The sequence below is a fragment of the Anabrus simplex genome, chromosome 6 (assembly GCF_040414725.1).
Source record: "Anabrus simplex isolate iqAnaSimp1 chromosome 6, ASM4041472v1, whole genome shotgun sequence".
In the NCBI taxonomy this organism is placed as follows: Eukaryota; Metazoa; Arthropoda; class Insecta; order Orthoptera; family Tettigoniidae; genus Anabrus; species Anabrus simplex.
The window spans coordinates 223,089,996-223,113,215 of record NC_090270.1 but is presented as its reverse complement, the minus strand read 5'-3'; the positions used below and the strand labels follow the sequence as shown (position 1 = coordinate 223,113,215).

Genomic DNA, 23,220 nt, shown 5'->3' with positions numbered 1-23,220 from the left:
CATTTCGAGGCTTTATTCGTGTAATAACTATATTGTTTGTTTCACCGTGTTCCTCTGCTGGTCGTATGAGCGTCTTGAAGTGACTTGGACACTGTTTTTGAAGAATTGGGTAGTTATCTAGTGTTCAATTCGAGGCATATTCAATATATATGTACAAGACTCATACTATATACTAATGCTGAGTTGATAGTAAAATGCATTTTGTAAGAATAAAAATTTGTTTTAGCGACGTGTTCCTTAATTTGGTGTTGTATAATTTTATCAAGTGTCAATTTGTTTTACAATACTTGATATCTTGATTTTGAAAGATAGCGTGAAGGCTTCTTCCTTTTATGTTGTAGGCCGTATTTATCTGTAAGTAGAAACGAAGTGTGTGAGAAGTTGCGTCTACTAGGTTTTTGTTAGAGGTAAAAGATTGTGTGTTGTACTTACTCTAGATGTTGACACTGTTGTGCATTACACGGCAGCACGTCGAGTACTGTTGCGTGTTTGTCTAGAGCTGCTGTTTGTGGCTGCGGAGGGGAAGTTTGAAGGGGTAGAGGGAGCGGCTACTGGGGGAGTGAGACTGGAGTGGGGGGTGTCTCTGGGCGGTTCTTTTATGTGTATCGGGTGTTGCTTCTTAACTCCTTATAGGTAATTGTTTTTTAGAAGGGGGATGACGGCATCAAAAAGTATGTTTTTTTTTCTGTGATTTCATTCAAATTAAAGTTTGGGTTGACATATTGATCTAGGTTTATATAAAATTCTTCCATTATACTGAGTAAGGGGCTCTTGGGGTTAGTACTTAGAATTTGCATGTCATTTTCAATTTGTGTTTGTAATCTTCGATATGTTGGCCTATGGCTGAAAAATGTCAATGTTTTATTGCATTGATATGCTCATTGTAACGTATCTGGAAGTTCCTCCCAGTACGTCCAATGTAACTGGCTTCACAGTCATTGCATTTCATGCGATAGACTCCTGAGTGGCTATGTTGATTTTTATTGTTAATGGATTTGGAATTATGTAGGATGCTGGCATTACTGTATGTAGTTTTATAAGCTATTTTTAGGCCTCGTTTCTTGAAGATGTTCGTTATGGGGTATATATGGGTGTTGTTGTAGGTGAATAGTACGTAATCTTTCTTGGTTTTTTCAGTTCTGATTAATTTGGATTTGGGTTGATTTTTTATTTTGTATATAATTTTGTTGATCATTTCTTTTTTATATCTGTTCTGTCTGGCTATTTCATGGATCAAGTTGAGTTTTTTATTTAGTTCTTTTGTTAGTGGTATATTAAAGGCTCTATATATCATACTATAGTATGCTGCTTTCTTGTGTGCGTTAGGATGGGTGGAGTCTATTGTGTTGGATGTATGTGTGGGCTTTCTGTATATTTTGTATGTTAAATGATTATCGTGCCTGGTTATAGATATGTCTAGGTAGTTTATGGTGTGATTTTCTGTTTCCATGGTGAATTTTATATGCGGGTCTATTTAATTTAATTGTTCTAAAATTCTGGTTTCATTAGTGTATCTATTATCTATTATGACAAATACATCATCAACAAATCTACACCAGAAAATATATTGTCTATTTTTTGTATTTCTTGATGTTCTATATAATCTATATAGATTTCAGCTAATATACCTGATGTTGGGGATCCCATTGGTAAACCTTGCTGGTGATATATGGTGTCATGAAATTTAAAATAGTTGTTATTGATAGCAAAATGGAGTAATTTTATGAACTCTTCTATTTCTAGGGTACTGAGTTTGCTGTGGTTTTTGAGATTAGATTATATTATTTTTATGGTTTTTTGCGTGGGTCATCCCCCTTCTAAAAAACAATTACCTAAAAAGAGTTAAGAAGCAACAACCGAAACACATAAAAGAACCGCCCAGAGACACCCCCCACTCCAGTCTCACTCCCCCAGTAGCCGCTCCCTCTACCCCTTCAAACTTCCCCTCCGCAGCCACAAACAGCAGCTCTAGACAAACACGCAACAGTACTCGACGTGCTGCCGTGTAATGCACAACAGTGTCAACATCTAGAGTAAGTACAACACACAATCTTTTACCTCTAACAAAAACCTAGTAGACGCAACTTCTCACACACTTCGTTTCTACTTACAGATAAATACGGCCTACAACATAAAAGGAAGAAGCCTTCATGCTACCTTTCAAAATCAAGATATCAAGTATTGTAAAACAAATTGACACTTGATAAAATTATACAACACCAAATTAAGGAACACGTCGCTAAAACAAATTTTTATTCTTACAAAATGCATTTTACTATCAACTCAGCATTAGTATATAGTAAGAGTCTTGTACATATATATTGAATATGCCTCGAATTGAACACTAGACAACTACCCAATTCTTCAAAAACAGTGTCCAAGTCACTTCAAGACGCTCATACGACCAGCAGAGGAACACGGTGAAACAAACAATATAGTTATTACAAGAATAAACCCTCGAAATGTTTTAATCAATTAGCCATAAATTTTAACGCAAAATAGTGGACACTTCAAGAATACTACTATCAGTGCATACATAGCATTGCAAGTTTCAATTTTTACGCTGATCAAAACAACAAAAACATTTGCAAATGACATGTCCTTTTATACTACGTAACCCTTTTACAATCCAAGAAGAGAGGACTTATTCTACTATTTTAATTGTATCATTTGTTTTAGATGGTCTGTTGAATTGGACAATTGTCACGATTGTACAATATTTTCCATTGTGATCTTTTAAGAACCATATTTGTAATTGTCAGCTGAGGATGACCCTTGAAGGGTCGAAACTGGTACTGTGAATGATAGTATGTAAATAAATGTATTGATAAGGTGGAGGCTTCAGTATCAATCTTATGTTGTAGCTACAATCAATACGGAAATGAAACTTATAGATTATGAAGAATGTTAGAGTAGCCCAGGAATTATGTTATGAACTTTTAGGTGGTTTGCTTATAGAAAAGCCAGCAACCTTATTCCAGAAATGTACTGGTGAAGGAATATAGGGAATTCAGAGATTGAAACAGGGCCACTTTTAACTGGAAATAGTCTATATTGCAAAATCATCCTTAATTTGAATTGAAGTCTTGTACCCATTCCCGCTGACTTTTAGCTGTTTGTCATTTGTTTTTAGATTAATTTTTACATGTAAATTTACATTATTATGAGCATTTTCAATTTTTGTGATTTTTAATTGTTTGCTTATTGTATTTTTTTCTTCTACAGGACTCCGAAAGCAGTCGTGGCTCTAATCCTGTTGATATGGTCTCTCTACCTAAAGTCTTACCTACTACGTATGAAGTGCCAATCACGCAACGAGGGCCATCCATTCACCGAGCATGGCCCAAACAACGCCGCTTCTCTGCCTCGCAAGGTAGGCATCATAATCACCTTGATGCTCGCCATGTTGCCGGTAATGGTGTAAAACCATTGGCAGCAAAACAGAGGTGATCGTTTGCAGGTACAGCATAGCTCACAAATCACATTTATTAAGTTCACATTGTATTTCATTTTACTGGATAGAACATGACATATTTTTTGACTGCTGGTGGAGATTTCGTTTCTTTTCTTTTTTTCCACCTGGTGTCTTTATATATAATTAAATCTTGTTCACATGAACTAGAAGGTAAAATTTATTTTCACCCTACTTTTTGATGGAAATCAAGTTAACTTGATTCTTTAAGACTGAGAAAATAAAAATAATTTTATTGCAGTTAGTTCCTAAAGAAGGGAATGTGATCTATTTATATTCCTTGATCGTCTCTTCAGTGACAAAGCAAAGATCAGGATTGTATTCTCTCTTCCAACAGGCTGACTTAAAGGTTCCTCTATCTTTCACATCGAAAACCAAGTGTAGATTATTAGCTTCAGCCCAGGTGACTAGTTGAGAGCCACATTCATCTGTATCATATTTCCAGTTTGGATGATGACTATTGAAATCTCCGACATATATTGCTGGATGATTCTGGCTGAGGAGCACTTCATTTGGCCAAGCCACAGATGGTGGTTTATACACATTTACGACTTGGGTGCCCGATATGTCAATAGTTACCACGTGAACATAGTCAGTCACCGTTGCTGAAATGAGCCAAACATCTCATAGATTCGAACGAGCATAGGTTGCTGGTGGTAGATTGCCCCAATAGCGATATAACCAGGGATCTTTCCTCTCGATATTAACTGTTCCTCAGTCGCATTATGAGTTTCTTGAATGGTCACTAAATCGATGTTGTTTTCAAGAAGGATTCTAGAAAGATGTTCGCTCTTCGATCTGGATATGCCTTCAATGTTTATTTGGCATATTCGTAAAGAAGGTCCTAGTATCTTTGCAGGTTGGTCCTGAGAAGGACCATTTGCAGAAGTTCTCTCTGAGTCCATTTGGCCAGGAGAATCAACGACTGTTGATAGTTTGGCTGCCGATGTGTTGTTGGTCGCTTAGCACCACCCGGGGAACACGTGCAAGGCAATATGGAGGTAAATCCTGCGGACGTGAAATGCTAAAATGTGTGCATCAGTCTTTACATGGCAGATTGGAAGCTTGTATTGGAGCTGTTGACAGTCATTTTGAATACAACCTTCGAAGGCCAATTCTCTTCCTTCAGAATCCAAAGAATTTGTTTATTCACCTTTTTTCTTAAGTTAGTCCTGGGACACGGAGCAGATAACTGTCGGTATTTACTATTTTCAAACTGTGATAGGTTGTAATCTACTTTTACTAGAATCCTGAAGAAAGTACCATTGACATTAAGCTCAGTGGTACCTCCTGGGCAGCCTCTGCTGACTGCCTACTTCTAACTGGCATTAGTCTTGTCTACTTGGCTGCTGAGTACTGTGCACCTGTTTGGTTAGAATGTATGCATGTACAGAAAATAGACGTGAAACTAAATGACACAATGCATTGCATCACTGGGATTGTGAAATTGACTCCATGTTACTTGTTACCTGTTCTAAGTCCCATCCCTCCACCACACCTAAGGCGGAAACAAGCTCTTCTGAAGAAGGCTAAGAAAATCTTCGTATCGCGTTCTTTACCACTGCATCATTAATTCTGCAATTCTGCCATTCGCCACAGCAACGATTGTGATCAAGAAGACCAGCAAGTGTCATTGCAGATAGATTTAATGTAAATGATAGTTGGATGGACGAGTAGTTATTAAAAACATATTGAACAAATGCCCACCATCTTAATCCCACTAAGAAACTAAAAGGTTTCGACTACCAAGGTACCTTTGGTGTCATCTCTACAGACTAAGGACTGAACATGGCTGCTGTAACTACTTTCAGTACAAATAATATGGCATTGTTTTACAGCCAGATGCCCTTCCTGGTGCCATGCTTAGTTGAGGAGCTAATGAAGATAAAATGAAGATTGTGAATGTATTTGGATAAGGAGGTGGAAGGAATCGGCTGTGGCCTGTGAATAACTGTCCCTGCATTTTCCTGGAAGTGAAAATGGGTAAACCACAGAAAACCATTTTCGGGACAGACTATGACAATCTCCCAAAGGCAAAGCTTGGCTCTGTAGCCATAGCACATTACCATGCTCGGCCACTCTACTCAGTACTATGAATAGAACAGTGAATTTAGAAATGAAATGTTAAATCACCACTCCCACAGCTGTGGAGATGATATGAAATGACCAAATGGGGAAGTTATTGAATTAATTGTAATATTGTTTTTAGTAATTTTTACTTGAAATCATTACTTTTAAAATCTATTTTTTTCTTGTGAATTATTGAAATTAAATTGTAATTGTTATATTTTAGTCATTCGGTATACATCGCATAGAGTTTGGCCTCTTTGAAGCCCCAGCATTTGCAAGGCGTCACACCAAGGGTATAATGCAAAGAATTAGACAGGCAATTGTTCATTTACTCACAGCTTGTTGTGGTTACTGGTTGAGGTTTACATACTATGTGGTCAAGAATGGAGCTGGAATAACATATGATGGTGTTAAGAAATTTCCATTCCCACATTTGAATGAATATTTTGAACTAGTTGGACTGAAAGTAGTGAAAAGAATGTGACATACAAACTTTGCTTCAGAGCAAACATTTTGAAAGTCTTTTTAATCTCACATAGTGATGAGAGCTGTTTAAGTGTGTCTGCTAAAAAAGCACAAAACGTAGTAATGTATTTTTCCTTGCAAACTTTGGTATCATTCCATCCCCATGTGAAAAGAAAGTCAGACTCGCGTGTTGTGAAGTAATTGTAATTTTACTGACTACTTGTTGAAAAAAGTTATTAGTAATTGTAATTCTATAAAGTATTTCTCTGGTAACTGTAAATCAGCCCAATGACTTTTTGTTACAATAATTAAAATGAATTAGTGGTTAAATATCAGAATTTATTTATTTTTTAATATTTGTTTATTTCAAATACAAGTTCCTCTATAAGGAGGCTGGCACAAGGACAATGTACAGTATAATGAAAACAGATGGTATTGAAAGAGTGATAATGAAACAGATATGAAAAAGAACAATAAATTGTATACATGGAGGAGTAGGAAAAGAAGAATAAGATGATGGAGGAGAAGAAGAAGAAGAAGAAGATAGCACGTGTACACTGTTACGGCAAACTACACAGATGATGCCAGAGTATGGTCAGTGACCCTCTGATCCTACAGATGGCGATGTTATAAAAGTGGGTCTGCTTGAGTTTCTGATCCCAGAATTCCACAAGGAATTCAGAAATCGTCCCCCTAGGTGCCGACCTTTAGACCTTGCACAGAGATGTCGTCCAGATGATATTTGTTCTCATAGTGCGGCATGCTTAGCTGGTAGAAACACTTTTTTGAGCATCAACTTCATCTGGCTGACTGATGTAGGTCTCAGAGCATATTGTTGGGTCTAAAATTAGCCCATGCTTGCTACCAGGTTGGCCAGACCAGAAAATCTGTGTACTACAAAACCATTCTCTCTGAGGCACTTGGCAATCCTATATCGGATAGTGATAACAATGGTTCCTTAATACTTCACCATGGAGACAGGCACCTATATCCACTAATTTGAAATGCAGTTAAAATACTTGTCTCTTGTGTCCATAAAACTGATTTGGAGATATGCTGTAGAGGAAAATGTTGTCTGTGATGTTAATTGAGATAAGAGAGATTGCAGTGATTAGGTTAGGTATACTATCAAGTGCCCTGATAGTGCCAGAAGTTCCACAATGGGCAGAATAAAAATAAAGAACAGGAAAGCTTGCTGCATTTATGGATATTTACATGTGTGGCGGTAATGCGTTTCATTATCATAATGTTAAATTTCATACGTTCGTAGTCTCCATTTTTTTATTAACACACGTTTTGTTTGGTGTCTCCGAAAATTGTAGTAGTAGTTATTGGGGTCGTAAAACAGTATTATTATTATTATTATTATTATTATTATTATTAGTTCGGTACATTTGTGAGTAAAACAATAGTTATGATTGTTTTTATCACAATTTAAACCTACTTTTCTCCAAAAATTATTTATTGGCCTGAGTTCTCAGATGTGAAACAATCACTTTGTTAATGATCTCGGCTGCTATATTAATGCCAACAACCGTTAATTTTTCTTAATAACTAAAATAAACTAGTTTCCTCATCCCAAGATGGTGCAGCTTTTTTAGGCACACCCCCAATGAAGGGGAGCGCATGTACCATTTTTACTGCATATCATGTGGCTGCGGCTCTCGTTGTTGCTATAAACCGAAGGTAATGGATCAGTGTGACTTAGCAGACATGCAGGATGCCTCGCAGACGTATACGAGAACTGTACTATCAAATGAGTGAGTTTGAAAGAGGGCATATTATTGGCATGAGAGAACGTGATGCATCCATCCAGGAAATTGCTCCTCATGTGGACGAAGTGTGTCAGCAGTGCAACAGGTATGTACAGAATGGTTCACAGAGGGACGTAAAACACGACCATCCAGACCACCCGCCGAGAAGATACACACCTCATCCGAATGGCATTGTAGGACAGATCTCTGTCTTCCTTGGCTCTGACACAACAGTGGTACAGTGTAACACATCTTACACCATCAGGATTTACAGTCTATCACCGTTTATTACAGTCTGGGTTACCGGCGCATCGTCCACTTCTCCGCCTACCTTTGACTAATGTGCATAAACGTGCTAGACTGCAGTGGTGTATGGAATGACGTCACTGAGCACAGGAATGGCAGCAGATAGTGTTTTCGGATGAATCCAGGTTCTGTTTCTTTGAAAATGGTAGCCGCAGACGGGGAGAGGCGTCACATTGACTGCATTCGCACAAGACATATAGCGCCAACTCAAGGCCTTATGGTGTGGGGTGCTATTGGGTTCAACCGCAAATCACAGTTGGTGCCTGTCCAGGGCACTGTGACCAGTTTGACCTACATGAATGACCATTCTGTGACCTGCAGTCATACCCTTTCTGCACGACACCCCAGGCGCCATATCTCAGCAGGACAATGTACGACCACATGTTGCTGCAGGAACACGTGCCTTCTTGTTGTCACAGGATGTCAGACTGTTGCCCTGGCCCGCCTGATCACCAGACTTGTCACCAATCGAAAATGTGTGTGATGTAGTGAAACGACGAGTGCGGCGCTGTGACCCAATCGAACCACCAAAGATGAACTGTGGAACCAGGCGAATGCAACATGGATGGCTATACCCCAGGACGCCATTCACACCTGATACGCATCAATGCCATCACACATGGAACAAGGTATCAGTGCCCATGGAAGACCGAGTGTCTACTAGACAGCAGGACACATGCTGAACCTAGGTGACTGAAATGCTAATAGTTTCTGCAGGACATACTAATGAACATGTCCTGTGAATGTGAATTTCTGTCTCTAGTTTATCAAGGTTTTCTTTTTTTTTTTTTATGAACACGAGTGTAATTTTGCCACTTATGTTGATATTTCTGAGGTCTTTACCTATTTCGATTATCTGATTATTCTTGACTTTTAGTGAGGAGGCGTAATTTTTGTTAAGTCTTTCATTGTCCATTCTTTGGTATGGCCGTAAAATTTCAATTGTCTTTTTGTAATAGTGTCTGTTGTTTTCTCGGAATGCTTCTGAAGTATTTTAAAGCAAGTTTATACTATTAAATTATGTTATTTTAAATTTTGATATTATAATTGAATCTTATATTGATTGTAATGAATTTATGTATAATTAATACTTGAATGATGAATTTTAATTTGTGTTAAAAGAATTTAGTTTCACGCCATATTTTTTTCATTTTAAAGTATGATCCATTTATAATTTAATAATTGGTAACCTTATCACAAAATAATGTTATCACGTTGGAGTCCACATACATCGGTATGATAATTTACATGACTTGAATGTATCTTTAAACATTTCCGTGCACTGGTTGTGTGTGTAGTACCAGTTCTGCTGAAACTTGGTGTTGTTACATGATACATATTCAAATAAATTCATGTTTTTAAGTTTACTTTGTGATAATGAAGTCCTATGCTTAGCAGTGTAATTTGGCAGTTAGCATTGATATGGATGGGATCATCATCATCTTCATTTCCCGTTTCCAGCTTCCTGGGTCGGGTTGTGAATCAAGGACGTTCATCGCTGCCTGTCTCTCCACCACTCTTTTCCTTTTTTTTTAAAGTACATCTTCTGGTTGTCCTCCCCTCTTCTCTATGCACTCCCCCACTGAATCTGTCCACCTCTTTCAGGGTCTTCTTTGTGGTCTCTTTCCTGTTAACTTAGAAAGCTTTATTTGGCACCTTCTCTTCTCCCATTCTCATCATATTCCCATACCACTTCAGCTCATTTATTTCTATCCTGTCTTGAAGTTTCAAGATACCTGGCCTTTTCCTTATCTCTTCATTTCTAATTCTACCCCTTCTGGTCTTGCCCTCAATACCTCTTAGGAATTTCATCTCTGCTGCCTGTATTCTACTCTCCTCTCGTTTTGTTGTAGTCCACGGTCCAGCTGCATAGGTTAGTATGGGTTCATAATAGGTTGAATATAATACTTTCTTACATTTCTTCGGGACATCTTGGTTCCATAAAATACTCCGTACACTCTGGTAGAATCTGTTTGCTTGTATTCTTTTTCCAATTTCTTCGCTTTCCATCTTCTGTGATCACACTTCCCAAGTACCTGAAACTTTTAACCACTTCCAGAATTTTACTGTTTAGTTTTATCTTTCCTCTTCCTTCCTTCCTTCCTTCCTTCCTTCCTTCCTTCCTTCCTTCCTTCCTTCCTTCCTTCCCCTTGTCATCACTTATGTTGTACTTTTCTCTGTGCTTACTTTCATCCCAAATTTTTCTCTCTTGATTCCATACATCTACTTTTTTTTTTGCACTTCCGTTTCATCATCAACCCACATCACTATATCATCTGCAAACAATATGGCTTTTGTTGCCTGTCTTCCCAATCTCTGTTTAATGTTCTTATGAATTTCATCCATGACTATGATTAATAGTACTTTGTATGGGGGAGTGTACACTTCCTTGTTAGGGACCAGTTTCAACTTGAAACCATTGTTTTTCCTATACTAGTCTTCACACTACTACATAATTTTTGTGCATAGCTTTTGTCATTTGCACTTCCACTCTGTTAACTTGTTTTTTCCTTAAGGAAAAAAACGAGTCCCATACCAACTGTCTGGGCACACTGTCATAAGCCTTCTCAATGTCAATAAATGTCATCACTATGTCTTTTCCAAACTCCCATCTTTTCTCTATCATATGTCTTAATGTAAAGATCAGGTCAAACGTTGATCTTCTTTCCTAAAACCATACTGTTCTTCCATTTCTCCTCCTAGCTTCCTCCTCAGTCTTCCTTCCAATACTTTCTCAAATATCGTAGCTACACGGGCAATAAGGGTGATCCCTCTGTAGTTAATATTGCATTTCTTTTTATCACATTTTTTAAATATCAGGATGATTAAACCCTTTTTCCACTCTTCTGGGATCTCTTTCTCCCTTCAGATTATTCTAAATAATCTATACAGCCACTGTAGCTTTATTGGTCTTGCTGCTTTTATCATTTCTCTAGTTACCTCATCCACTCCTGCTGCTTTACCACTCTTCATCTTTTGTATGGCTTCCTCTATTTCTAACATCAATATCTCCTTTTCTTGTTCTTCTTCTTTCCCCATTTTTTCTTCTTGCTCCTTCTCATCTACCAGTTCACTGTATTTAATATTTAGCAGTTCTGAGAAGTATTCTTCCCATCTTTATAGTATGTCATCTCTTTGAGTCAATATCTGCCCTGTTCCAGTTTTTACAAATTTTATATCTTCCCTGTTTTGTAAACTATTCATCAAACCATACAAAACCTTTTTACTTCCCTTTATATCTTCTTGTGAAGTTTCTGTGAAACTTTCCCATTTAACTGCTTCCTTTACCCTGCTGTTCCACCAAGGAGTCTCCTTTTCCTTTTTCCTCCCTGATAGTCTTCCACAGGTGTTTACTGCACACTTTACAAATCCATTTCTGAAACATGTCCATTCCTCTTCCGCACTGTTCAAGTCATCTTTGGAAATTTCATTCTTCAGATCCTCCTGAAACTTTCTCCTTATTTCTTTCTCTTTTAACTTCCATCCCTTTATTTTTCTTTCCCTTTTTTCTATTAACTTCGTTATTTTACCAAGTCTTAATTTGGCTACCACCACTTTATGGTCTCCTTCGAAATCTTATCTTGGCATTGCTGTCACATCTTCCAGTTGTCTACGTTTCTCCTTCTCCACCAAAATAAGATCAATCATTGGCTTTCTATCTCCGCAGCCATAACTAGTTATTTTTCATGAGTTCTTTTTCCTAAACCACGTATTGCCAACAATTAATCCGTTCCTTCTACAAAAATCTATTACAAATCTCCATCTTGTTTTCCATAACTATAGGGGCCAATTATCTCTTCTTTTTCCTGTCTGTTCCAACATATGCATTCATGTCTCCCATATAACCTCTTTGTCTTCAATACAACTTTCCAGTTCTTCTAGAAACTCTTCTAAACATTCTTCTGCATTCCCCAATTGGGGTGCATAAACCTGTATAAAATCCTAGAAACTCTTCTACACATTCTTCTGCATTCCCCAATTGGGGTGCATAAACCTGTATAAAATCCTTGATTCCATTCTCGAGTCCAAGTCTAACTTTAATTATCCTGTCATTGATCTGGTTAATTTTGTCCACATATAGCGCTAGGTCTTCTCTCAATATAACACCAACACCATTTGTTGCCATCTTTCCTCCACTCCAATATAATCTATACCCTTTCTTCAATTCTTTTCTTTTACCTTTACCTTTCCATTTTGTCTCACTTATTCCCATCATTACTATATCTTCCTTCTCCATATACTCTATCAATTCTTCTACCTTGCCATTCAAAGTCACATTGATGATACCGATTCTTGTGATGTCGCCCACTTCTTACAGTTCCCCCAGAGCACCGGGAACTGCGTGTCACTTCAGGGTGACGCCCTAGCATTTTCCACGGCATCGATTCACTCGCACTCATTCTATAGGCTGTTTGTACGTTGGGTTCGCCACTCCCAAAGGCATGGATGGGATATAACTAGGAATTAAATCTGAAAAAAAGAAAAAGACAGTTTCAATCTGGAAAACTGTGGAGGAAACATTCAATTTGGAAAGGCCAGATAGCTGGCCACACTGTATTTGCTGTTGTGTAGAGACATTTGAAGAACTTCATATTTGTTATTGTTTTATAACAGGCATACTACTTACTGAATTGTTTCTTACCTTGTTGTACCCAATTATTTTTGTTGTTTTTTCATTTTAGTTCAAGATACTGCATGAAGTTGGTAAAGAAAGCTGAATTTTTGTCTGGCATAAGGAATAAAATTACTACCTTCATAATAGTCAATAATATAGAAGTTAATTTAAAATTCACAATCATTTGACAAATTACATTATTGGCCAAGTATTTTAGGTAACTTGAATGTTCCAACTTAAACGTATGGGTGTGTTGGGAATCAGTATCTAATTGGCTATTTAAAAATAAAAATCTTTTCCTAGACCTCATTGAAGTAAAAAATCAGAAAATTAGTCTTTTAAAGTATTTTTTATTTTTGTTTTTAGGCAGTATGTTAGGTATTTCCTCCTGACATTGTACTTTCATATGTATTTTGTTTTTCGTTAAACCATGATTCTAATTTAATGTGTTTGTATAATAAATTTGTTTTAGTTTCACACCAAGGCTCGCGGGGCTACACTCAGCAGCAAGCTCCTGTGCTGCCACCTACCAGTAATCCTGGTTCAAACGTCAATGCCAATGTTGGTAGAGGACGCTCTTTGAAACGCAGGAAAAGCAATATGTCTCGTAAGGGTGATTATTACACTCGATGATATCATCCATTACTCTGGAACTGTGCTTCTGAACTTGGAAGGTGTAAAGCGTTATTTTTCATCTTCCATTTTGTGTTACGGTGTTTGAGATGAACTGAATGAACAAATATATTTCAGACAAGGACCTGAACCACTGAGTCATTAAGTATAAGAGATTAGTTCAGTAAGAATACCATAAGTGTTTTGATGTTTTAAAAGGAGGACTAATTTAACTACTGTGATCATCACAATTTTTATTTCTACAAATTTTTTAGGATATTCAGATCTGATTTATACAACAATTTCTTTTCTGTGGTTTTCACACTGCATTTCCAGGATTAATGCGAGAGAACTCTGTATCTGCAAGATAGAGTTTTGCAAATGGAGATACTGAACATGTACTGTACATTACATGTTATGCCATAAAGTGTAAGATTTCTTACATTCATTTCAGAGCATAATGCAATGGTTTGTGCTGTGATTAATTTTTTTGGGAGATTTTTCTTCATTTTATGTTATTTAATTTATGAGACCTTGTTTTTGTTTACTTGTTGTATGTATACACCTCTTATTTCTTAGTTTAGAACTTAGTATGTTTTCAAGGAGACAGCTGTAGTATCTTGAAATTAAATGGAACTTGCTGCATTTGGTACAGAGTCTACACACTAAATACCCAAATCAGTTCAACTTCCCATAAAATATTCCTGACTTCTTAAGTTGCTGTTCATAGCTTTAGTGAAATTGTATAATGGTGAAATATTTATATATTGTTCCTCTACTATGCTCGTGTATATTTACCAAGAAAAGATGAATTTTTTCCAATCTTGTAAATTGATAACTAAAGACTTATCTGTTCCAGTCGAGGTTAAAAGCTGTATTTTTTATTTATTTTTTTTCCAAGAATTGGCAAGGGTCTTACTGTGATATTTCCAAAATCAGGTTTGATAAATAAGGAATGACCAAGAGAATAGGTCAGGCAGTTAGGGTCGTGCAGCTGTGAGCTTACATTCGGGAGATAGTGGGTTCGAACCCCACTGTCGGCAGTCTTGAAGATGGTTTTCCATGGTTTCCATTTTCGTACCACACAAATGCTGGGTCTGTGCCTTAACTAAGGCTACGGCCACTTCCTTCACGCTCCTAGCCCTTTGTTATCCCATTATTGCCATAAGACCTACCCGTGTCAGTGCGATGTAAAGCAGATTGTAAAATAAATACATAAATAAGGAATGAACACAAAATATTATGACAGTACATTGCTAGATAATTCATTACTAATCCAGTTAGGAAATAGTACAAATGGTAACAACAAGCAAACATAAATTATTTATTGTGCACTCTGTTTAAACCAGTATGTAGGAATGTTTGAAGTGAAGTATACTGCACTTGTGGTGTGAGGTAATCGTATGATATTTAACAATTTGTTACATATGGATGGCACATTGAATAAGTGAAAACTAGCAAGATTTTACTGTTCAAAATTGGCAAACTCTCCTTTCACAATCCCATTACCTGATAAATCCTTTTCCCCCCCCCCCATGCTTCCCGTCCATCTAATTTGCATATGTTCCTAAGTTCCACTTGGCAATTTGTGGCTTGATACATTACCACCCTGGAACTATCCAGTCATACCCAGTTTCTATAAACTTTGTTACCTTTGAATGGCTCATTCACAAAAACATTGAGTTGGTGATAAATAAACACCTGAATTATTGTGTGATGAGTGATTGACTTTTTTGTTATATTGCCCAGAAAAGTTAATGCTGGTATTATCATCTGCAACAAGATTCCAGGATGGCAACTTCACACATTATATAAACCTTTCTTACATCAGATTCGTTGCCTTCCACCTCTTCTTGAAAGTTGTCTTTGGATGTGATGTTTCTCTTCAAGATATTGTAATGAGGTAAAATTACGTATCTACGGAAATTGTCTGCATGACAAAATGTTGCAAGTGTTCAGACTCATATATTTCCTGAGTACACTCATATTCCTATTAGTGTTTTAAGGGCAAGCATTTCAATTTATCAAAATGAATGGTAGTTCAATCTGTATTTTCTATCTGCCTAAGGAAAAACTGGTGTTCTTTCTGTTGTCATTTTTGGTGCAAATTTCAGTTGAAAAAAGGAAGGTAAAATGTGCTGAAATAAGGTTTTAAAAAAGGGGGGGGGGCAAAAAAGGTGCTGGTTTATTCAACTAATTAAATGATTTCTCTTTCCTCTATTCTAGTTTATTGAATTACAGACAAGTACATCAAATTATCACTCATCAAAAGAAGGAAAAAACATTGAGCTGTTGTACTTCAAGACATTAAGCATATCTAAATTTTTTAAAGTAAGTCTGTTTCTATTAGGAGATAGAATGCCTTTGTAGATGCTAAAGCTTCTTTCGATGTCCACAGAAAGCAGCAGGGCAAACCTTGTATTCACTCGGAATGGCAACTCTCCAGATGTGGCAAATTCCTCAATGTCTGGATTCTTCTGAAGACTAGACTCAAGTTTGTCTTTGGCAGAGCCAAACTGCTCCCTCACGGAAGTAAAAATATCCCATTGTTTTTCCTTTTCCAGACCTTGCTCTTCTAATCATTTAATAACTGCAGTCAGGTACTTGTAACTAAAGACACAATATAGTTATGTCTGCAAATTATGTATTTTCTCTGGTAACAGAAGTTGCTATGTCTTGGAAATTGCACCTGCATCGGCTGGATCTAAAGAAAGCACAAACTCTCTAATTTTGTCAAAATTCTCGCACAACATAGCAGCACACTCAATCCACGATCACCAGAGAGTAATGACCGGGAAATGTGGAAGGGGCAGGTTGGTGGTTTCCCTGTAGGCAACAACACAACTCGCATGCTTTGAGTAGAATTTTCTTCAGGGCAGAGATGAATTGATTTGCGAAGTCGTATTCGTTCCTTATGGATCACAAACCCTGTGAAGGACATGAACCAAGCATGCCACATGCTTCAACTTAGGAAATAAAGGTTTCAGTTGGTTAACAGCTGAAACCATGTACAGTATGGAACTTGGTCCGTAACCACAAGAAGGTTTTCAAACTCTATACCAGTAGGCCAGAGTTTTTGGCAGAAGTCCATAATTGATTGCATTACTGTAGTGGTATTAGCTTTCTGCAGCTCATACATTTTTAACAATATGGGCTTACCGTTCTCCCCTGCTAAGGGAAAAACTAAAATGTTCAAAACATATCGTTCCATTGAGTGTATGGTTTCATCCACAGTGATTTCCACATCACAATCACACTTCCTCCTTGATTCTTTGTATAGTTTCTTGGTAAACAGGCTCCATATATTTTTTTCTTAAATTACTCTCATCGGGCATTGACATCTTTGTGTTTTTTCTCAAGAAATACCTTGAAGGCTGGAGGGTTCATCTTATTGAGTGGAATTCGTGCTTGTGTAAGAGCTGCACACAAATCATTGTTTAATTCCTTTACATTTTGACTTTTTGAAGAACTCTGTTAAAACGCATTTCATAATAGAGGTTGCCGCGATTTGTTTGCTTGAAGAGTCTTACTCATATGATGCTGAGAGCTGGAAATATGTTGTTTGATGCGATCTCGCTGGTGTTTTTCGTATGTTCAGTCATCAGCCCTAAGGCTGGTTGGATCCTCAACAGCTCCGCCATCAGCTGTCATAGATGGCCTAAGCATCACTGAAGAGGCGTACTAGGGAAATGAGGAGTGAGGTAGTTTCCCGTTGCTTTCCTCACCGAGCCAGAAGTTGCTATTACACATCAGTCTGCCAAGCCCACTGAAATGCATGCACAAACCGACCCTATGAGCAACATTTTCACACCATTCATAGCAGGGACGGGCTGCATAAGGAATGGCATTACTAGCATCGCTCATACCTCAGTCGCTTTCATATCGTCAAAGCCAAGGATAAGACAGAGACAGATCAATGAAAGTAACAAACTTGCTCTAGCCTATACCAGAAGACTTAGCGCACTGTAAACACTAGGTCCGGCTAGCAAAGGCTTTTTCATCTAACAAAATTTTTGAATCACAAAAAGTATATTACATAACAGTTCCATCAGTATCTATGAAATCTTGTTTGAATTCCTGAGCCAGAGCAATAAATCGGGCACTAGACACCTTTGGCATGGTAAAATTTAGTAGTACACTCGTTTAGTAGAGCCTTTATGGCTCAGACGGCAGCGCGTCGCCCTCTCACCGCTGGATGTCGTGGTTCAAATCCCCGTTGAAATTTGTACTGAACAAAGTGGAGGCGGGACAGGTTTTTCTCTGGGTACTCCGGTTTTCCCTGTCACCTTTTATTCCAGCAACACTCTCCATTATTAGAGGCACCTGTTTGTGTTGAAAATGTTTACCTAATTTTGTCATTTTTTAACAGTTGTTTTGGTATATTTTTAGCTATTTTTATTTTATTTCGTCAATAATTTTGCTAAATTTTATTTCCACTTTTCAGCAATAACAGGTAAACCAAGAACCTGTTGATAACACATTTGCAGTATAACTATGTTGTATTTTTGCATAAGTATATATACAGTAAAAGTCCGCTCTAGCGAGTACGGCATATAAGGAGAACCCCATTGTAACGATAATTTTTGTCCGTCCCTTCAAAATTCCTATATTAAACTGTGTATTATCCTTCGGTTACAGCCAGAGCCCTATTACTGACGCATCCGTTATTACGAGCGACTATGCGCGCTCGAATTTTCCCGTTGCCGATATTTATGCACCCAGTCGTTATACTGCATGCGATCGTTTATCTTCGGTATAGTTTTCTCGCTATGCCCACTAGCAAACTCTAGTCAACATTCGAAGGCATGTCAGAGTCGATTAGTAATACCCGTCGACTGCTCTTCTGCAAGGAAAATGAAAATGAAAGAGGAGAACATGTTTTCGTAATAAATGCGTAAATAACGTGTCCGATAACCGTTGTTAACTCGTTGAAGATAAACGCTGAATAAACGATCGCTTAATTTTAATGCTAAATACCGCAATTAAGTAAGAATGGGATAGGCCTACACCTCAAGATATGGCAGAGTGCATCATTGTTTACAAGGTTAGTTTATAATTTCTCGCGTCCGTTAAAGTACGGAAAGGCTATTATGGTATAAATTTATAGCGAGAAGGTTATAATTTCTCTACTAGCGCTTGAAGCATGTTTTCATCATACATATAGTACAGCGGCAAGAAAATACGGCATAGGCCTAACTAAAGCCAATATTTGGCGTTACCGTGAAGACAAAGATAGCTAAAAAATGCGTACTGCACAAAAAATGCATTTAGTGGCCGACAACAAGGACGCTTTAGTACAGTAAGTACAGTTACGCTATCTGAATTACAAAACTGAAACATTTGCCACAAAATGCGATAGATCATCTTCGGTATGGTATAGTTTTTGCGCTATGTGCATTTGTGAGCTCTCTCGTCAACATTCGAAGGCGATGTTGGAGTCGATTAGTAATACCCGTCGACTGCTGTTCTCTAAAGAAAATTCAAAATGAAAGAGGATAACACGTTTTCGTAATAAATGGATAAATAACGTGACCGATAGTAGTAAACTCGTTAAAAATAAAGGTTGAAGTAAACGATCTCTTAATTTTAATGTTATGCCCTATACTGAAATTAAGTAAGAATGTGATACACCTTAAGGTATGGCAGGGTACATCACTGATTTCAGAGGATAGTTTATATTTTCTCGCGTCTAGTTGCATTTCGGAAAGCTATTCCCATGTCAATTTTTAGCGAGGAGGTTATCATTTCTCTGCATGCGTTTCAAATAGGTTTTCATTATACATATAGGGTTAATTTAGGTGACACCGTTTGAAGAAGAAACTGAAATGTTTGCCACAGAAGCCTCTGGAGTGATACCGTATTTCTCCGAATCCAAGAAGACTTTTTTTTTCTCAGAATCTCGTGTGAAAAATCAAGGGTCCTTTTGCATTTGCGGCCTGATAGTAATGAACACCACTGACAACCACCGCATTAACCATGCTGTTTCTTTTCACCCCTGCTGTTCTCTAAAGAAAATTTGAAATGAAAGAGGATAACACGTTTTCGTAATAAACTCGTTGACGATAAACGACCGCCTCCTTATCATACATCACTAGCTGCGGCGACCGGTTGTACAGTGCCTATGTGTAACGTCACTGGATCTCAGAAAATAGTGAAGAGAGAATGACATTCTATTATCCTCTACAAAAACATTTCTCAAATCTGCAGAATGGCATCAAAACATGCGTGACTTTGAAGTCTTAGAAAGGACACAGCTACTCAATAGCAGAGTTATAACTCGTCTGCTGTACGTAACGCTTAGTATAATTAAGTTTTATAGACAGCAGCAATATTTTCGTGATGGTTCGTCGTATTGTAAAGTTACGTAGAACAGGTATTGACAGCAAATTTTCAACGGGTTCTCGTCGATGTTATGATGCCAATTTTAAGTTAATGGCTATTAAACACTCGGAAATGTATAATAATTGTGCAGCGGCAAGAAAATACGGCATAGGCCTAACTAAAGCCAATATTTGGCGTTACTGTGAAGACAAAGATAGCTAAAAAATGCGTACTGCACAAAAAATGCATATAGTGGCCCACAACAAGGACGCTTTAAAGAAGTCGAAGATGAAATTGTGAGGTATGTGCACAAAAATGCAAGGGCGGAATTGCCATACCGCGGCACAATAAACTCGTTTGTTGACTTTCAAAGTCCGCGATTAAGGCCTGTACATCACTGGCCACTGAATTTGGCCGAATCCGGCAAGCAAGGCGTGCGTGTAGCGGCAGCCAGTTATATCTGACGCTGAGTGAAAGTAACAGTTTTATAGTAAGCAAGAATATTTTCCTGATGGATCGTCATATTGTCGAGACACGTGGAATGTGTATTGCCGGCAAATTTTCAACAAGTTCCCTTCGATATTATGATGTCAATTTTAAGTTAATGGTTATTAAACCTGCTGAATTGTACAGCTGCTAAAAAATACAGCATAACTAAAGCCAATGTTCGGCAGCTACAAATAGTCTAACAATGCGTACTTTATAAGAATGACATTCTTATGATTTTAAAAAGCACTTTTTAAGCCTGATTAAAATTTTTTTAAGGAAAAAGTGGGTGTCTTCTTGGATTCAGAGAATTACGGTTATATATATTTTTTTTTTAGAATGAAATTAAGCACACACTTTCACTTAGTATCTGATTTTGAAAAACAACAATCAAGTAAGCCGTAGTGTGGATATAATCTGCGAAATCGCAAGTAAACTGATTGCCGTTTCATACTGATTTTAATGTGTATGGGCGTTTTCCCGACTTTTTACAAAAAAATCTGATATAACGGCAATCCGCTATAGCGAGTAAATTTTTTGCCGTTGTATATCCTCGCTATAACGGACTTCTATGAGTTATGCTTCTGCTTAGAACACATACAGTATTACACATATCAAAGCATGGAAATTTGAAAAATTTGTGTCAGTTTCACTTTAACAAGTAAGGCCTAGCCCAAGTACATAATTTACACATCAGTCTGAAAAAGAGAGAAATACCATGAGTTCCTACATTACAATACGTTGAGAATGCCCTCTCACTATCAACATTACTGACTGATCACAAAGATATTCTCCAAGGTACTCAACCCTTTTAAACCATGAGTTCCACCCGGTGATCACTGGAATAGGGAGGAGTTTAGCTTTATTGGGTTCGTCGTCTTATTTCTGTTTCAAGAATTGAATGTATTCATGCTTTCTCTTCCGTGTATTAAGGAAGATGTGTTTTGCTTGTACAACACTAAGCACTAAGCTCCACTGCCTATACACTGCCCACCAAATTCAGTTTATAAGCCCAGCACTGCTTGTGTACTAACCATTCTGAAACTAAAATCCATACTACGTTTATGGACTTGCCTATGTATCGTGCTGAATCTGAAGTTACAGAAACTACATTCTGGTATTGAATTTCAAGTTTGTGAATTACATTCATAATTGCTGTAGCATTAGCATTTGCAATAACTTTCACTCCCCCTAACTTCTGAACTGTTCTATCGCCACAACTAAGCACTTTTACCAGAAGCATAGACATACATTGCCCTTTTTGTTATGTCGTTTCATCACGCAGAATTGAAACTCTCATCTTTCACAGCCTTTTAAAATCTTGGATGATTTGAGGTACAGAACCTTCCCGCAGTCTTCCAGCTTTGGGCAAGTCTCCAGCACCTTCAAAAATCAATAGGCCTAATATTAGAGGGCTCTTTAACATCATTTGAATGAAATAAATGATTTATAATTTTAAGTACATGACGGATCCAACATGCATTATCTAGGCCTAAATATCGTTAAACGAGAAAACTGGCATAACCGCACCAAGTTATTAGAAAAACATAACCTCAAATTTCTTCCTCAGAAAAACTGTATAGTATAGTATTGCTAAAACCTGGTATATATTTTTCGATCCACTCTCTCATCTTGGGATGATCAACTTTTTCCAGTGAAATATTTGCCTCCATAAAAACTTGAATTGTAGATAAAATGAATTCGTCTTTTATCGTATTTCGCTTGTTTTGCCTCTGAACTAGTGTCTGTCAGACTAGCTTGTCTTCTGATGCCTGTCGTCGTTAGCGACTTCTCCTTGTTCTTCTTATGTGAAACTGTGTTATTAATGTGTTTCAGGCACAAGTCCTTTCTCTGCCACTCAGTTCTCACCATTACAGTATTTGCATATTAGTATCTTTCTAGTTTTGCCAAACCCGTGAAATCCTTTCAATGCAAATTCTTCTTCTCGATCAAAAAATGTCACAACCATTTTAATAAACCGAGCGAAAAATAGGAAATTAAACGCACCGATCAGCAGCGATTTTCAACAGGCACGAGGACCCTATTACTCTGTTGCGTAATTATGAATATGATAAATTTCTCGCTTCCCAGAAAGCTAATTTAGCTATAATCGATATAATATATCTTAGCTTTCGATATATATCGAACAGGTATAAAGTCAATTGTGGCACCGATTATCGGATTTTATTGCCACAACTCGCCTCAAATCTCTGTCGTTGCCTTCAAATAATGCAATTCCGAATAGTTTAGTAAATTATTTTGCTTAAATGTAAATAGTTTTGCATTTTGAGCCAAATTCGTAAAATTTTGCAAAAATATTGCGCTTTGTGAAAAACAGGTGCCTCTATCAATGATCATTTCATAGCATCTATCAGTCATTAATAAATCACTTCGGGAGTGGCGACCCCATCGTACTAATAGCCTGTGTATGGTTCGTTCATTTCATCCCTGACCCGGTCAAGGATTGGATAGCAGGTTGTAGGTTTTCATTTTCACTTGTTTAGTAATGTAACAAATTGCTAAAACCAGTTCACATGCTAACTCGATACAACTATCGCACAACTCACTCGGTCTCTTGCTGTCCACTCTCTTCTATAACACCGCGACAGTTACCACAATGTTCTCATTCATGCTGGAACTGCAATCTCGGCGATTTCTAGTAGCTTCGAGCAGAACTCAGTCTCAATTCTTGGATCTAAGCGGGTACGGTTGCTGATATCTCTGAGTCACCAGCCTCCGCCTCCATGCGAACAGATGACGTCTCTCACAGTCACGGACAGCAGGCTACTGATTCTCGTGGGATAGAATCACTCATTGTCAATTGCATTATTGAGGGGTACGTTATAACGGTAAAGCGAGAGGAAGAGGTTTTGTCGAACACACAATTATTTTCCATTGTTGCAGGTGTGTTTTCAACTCCCGTGTGATGTTTACTGAAAGAGGTAGGCTTACTATTCGCACGTACACAGCAAGCTGAGGAGACGGTAATTGAAAGTTAAATACTTTACAGTGGAACCTCAATTCTCCATTTTTATAGGGACCACGAAAAAAATGTACAACACGGGTAAACACGGGAACGAATAAACCATCAACAATTTGGCTAAACATCACAAAAATGA

At 37.6% G+C, this 23,220-nt stretch overlaps 1 protein-coding gene across 3 annotated transcripts in view; it reads left to right on the top strand.

The window, feature by feature from the left end:
- Window positions 1–14,150, top strand: part of LOC136876349 (terminal nucleotidyltransferase 4B) — a 142,204-nt gene extending 128,054 nt beyond the window's left edge. Inside the window, exons 9-10 of one of the 3 annotated variants that reach the window (XM_067150214.2) lie at window positions 3,226–3,373; window positions 13,155–14,150. In XM_067150214.2, the coding sequence (XP_067006315.1) occupies window positions 3,226–3,373; window positions 13,155–13,315 (309 nt within the window). In that variant the 3' untranslated portion in view covers window positions 13,316–14,150. Of the gene's footprint in view, window positions 1–3,225; window positions 3,461–13,154 lie in introns of all 3 variants that reach the window. The other 2 variants (XM_067150212.2, XM_067150213.2) reach the window with 2 other exon arrangements.
- Window positions 14,151–23,220: the final 9,070 nt, after the last annotated feature.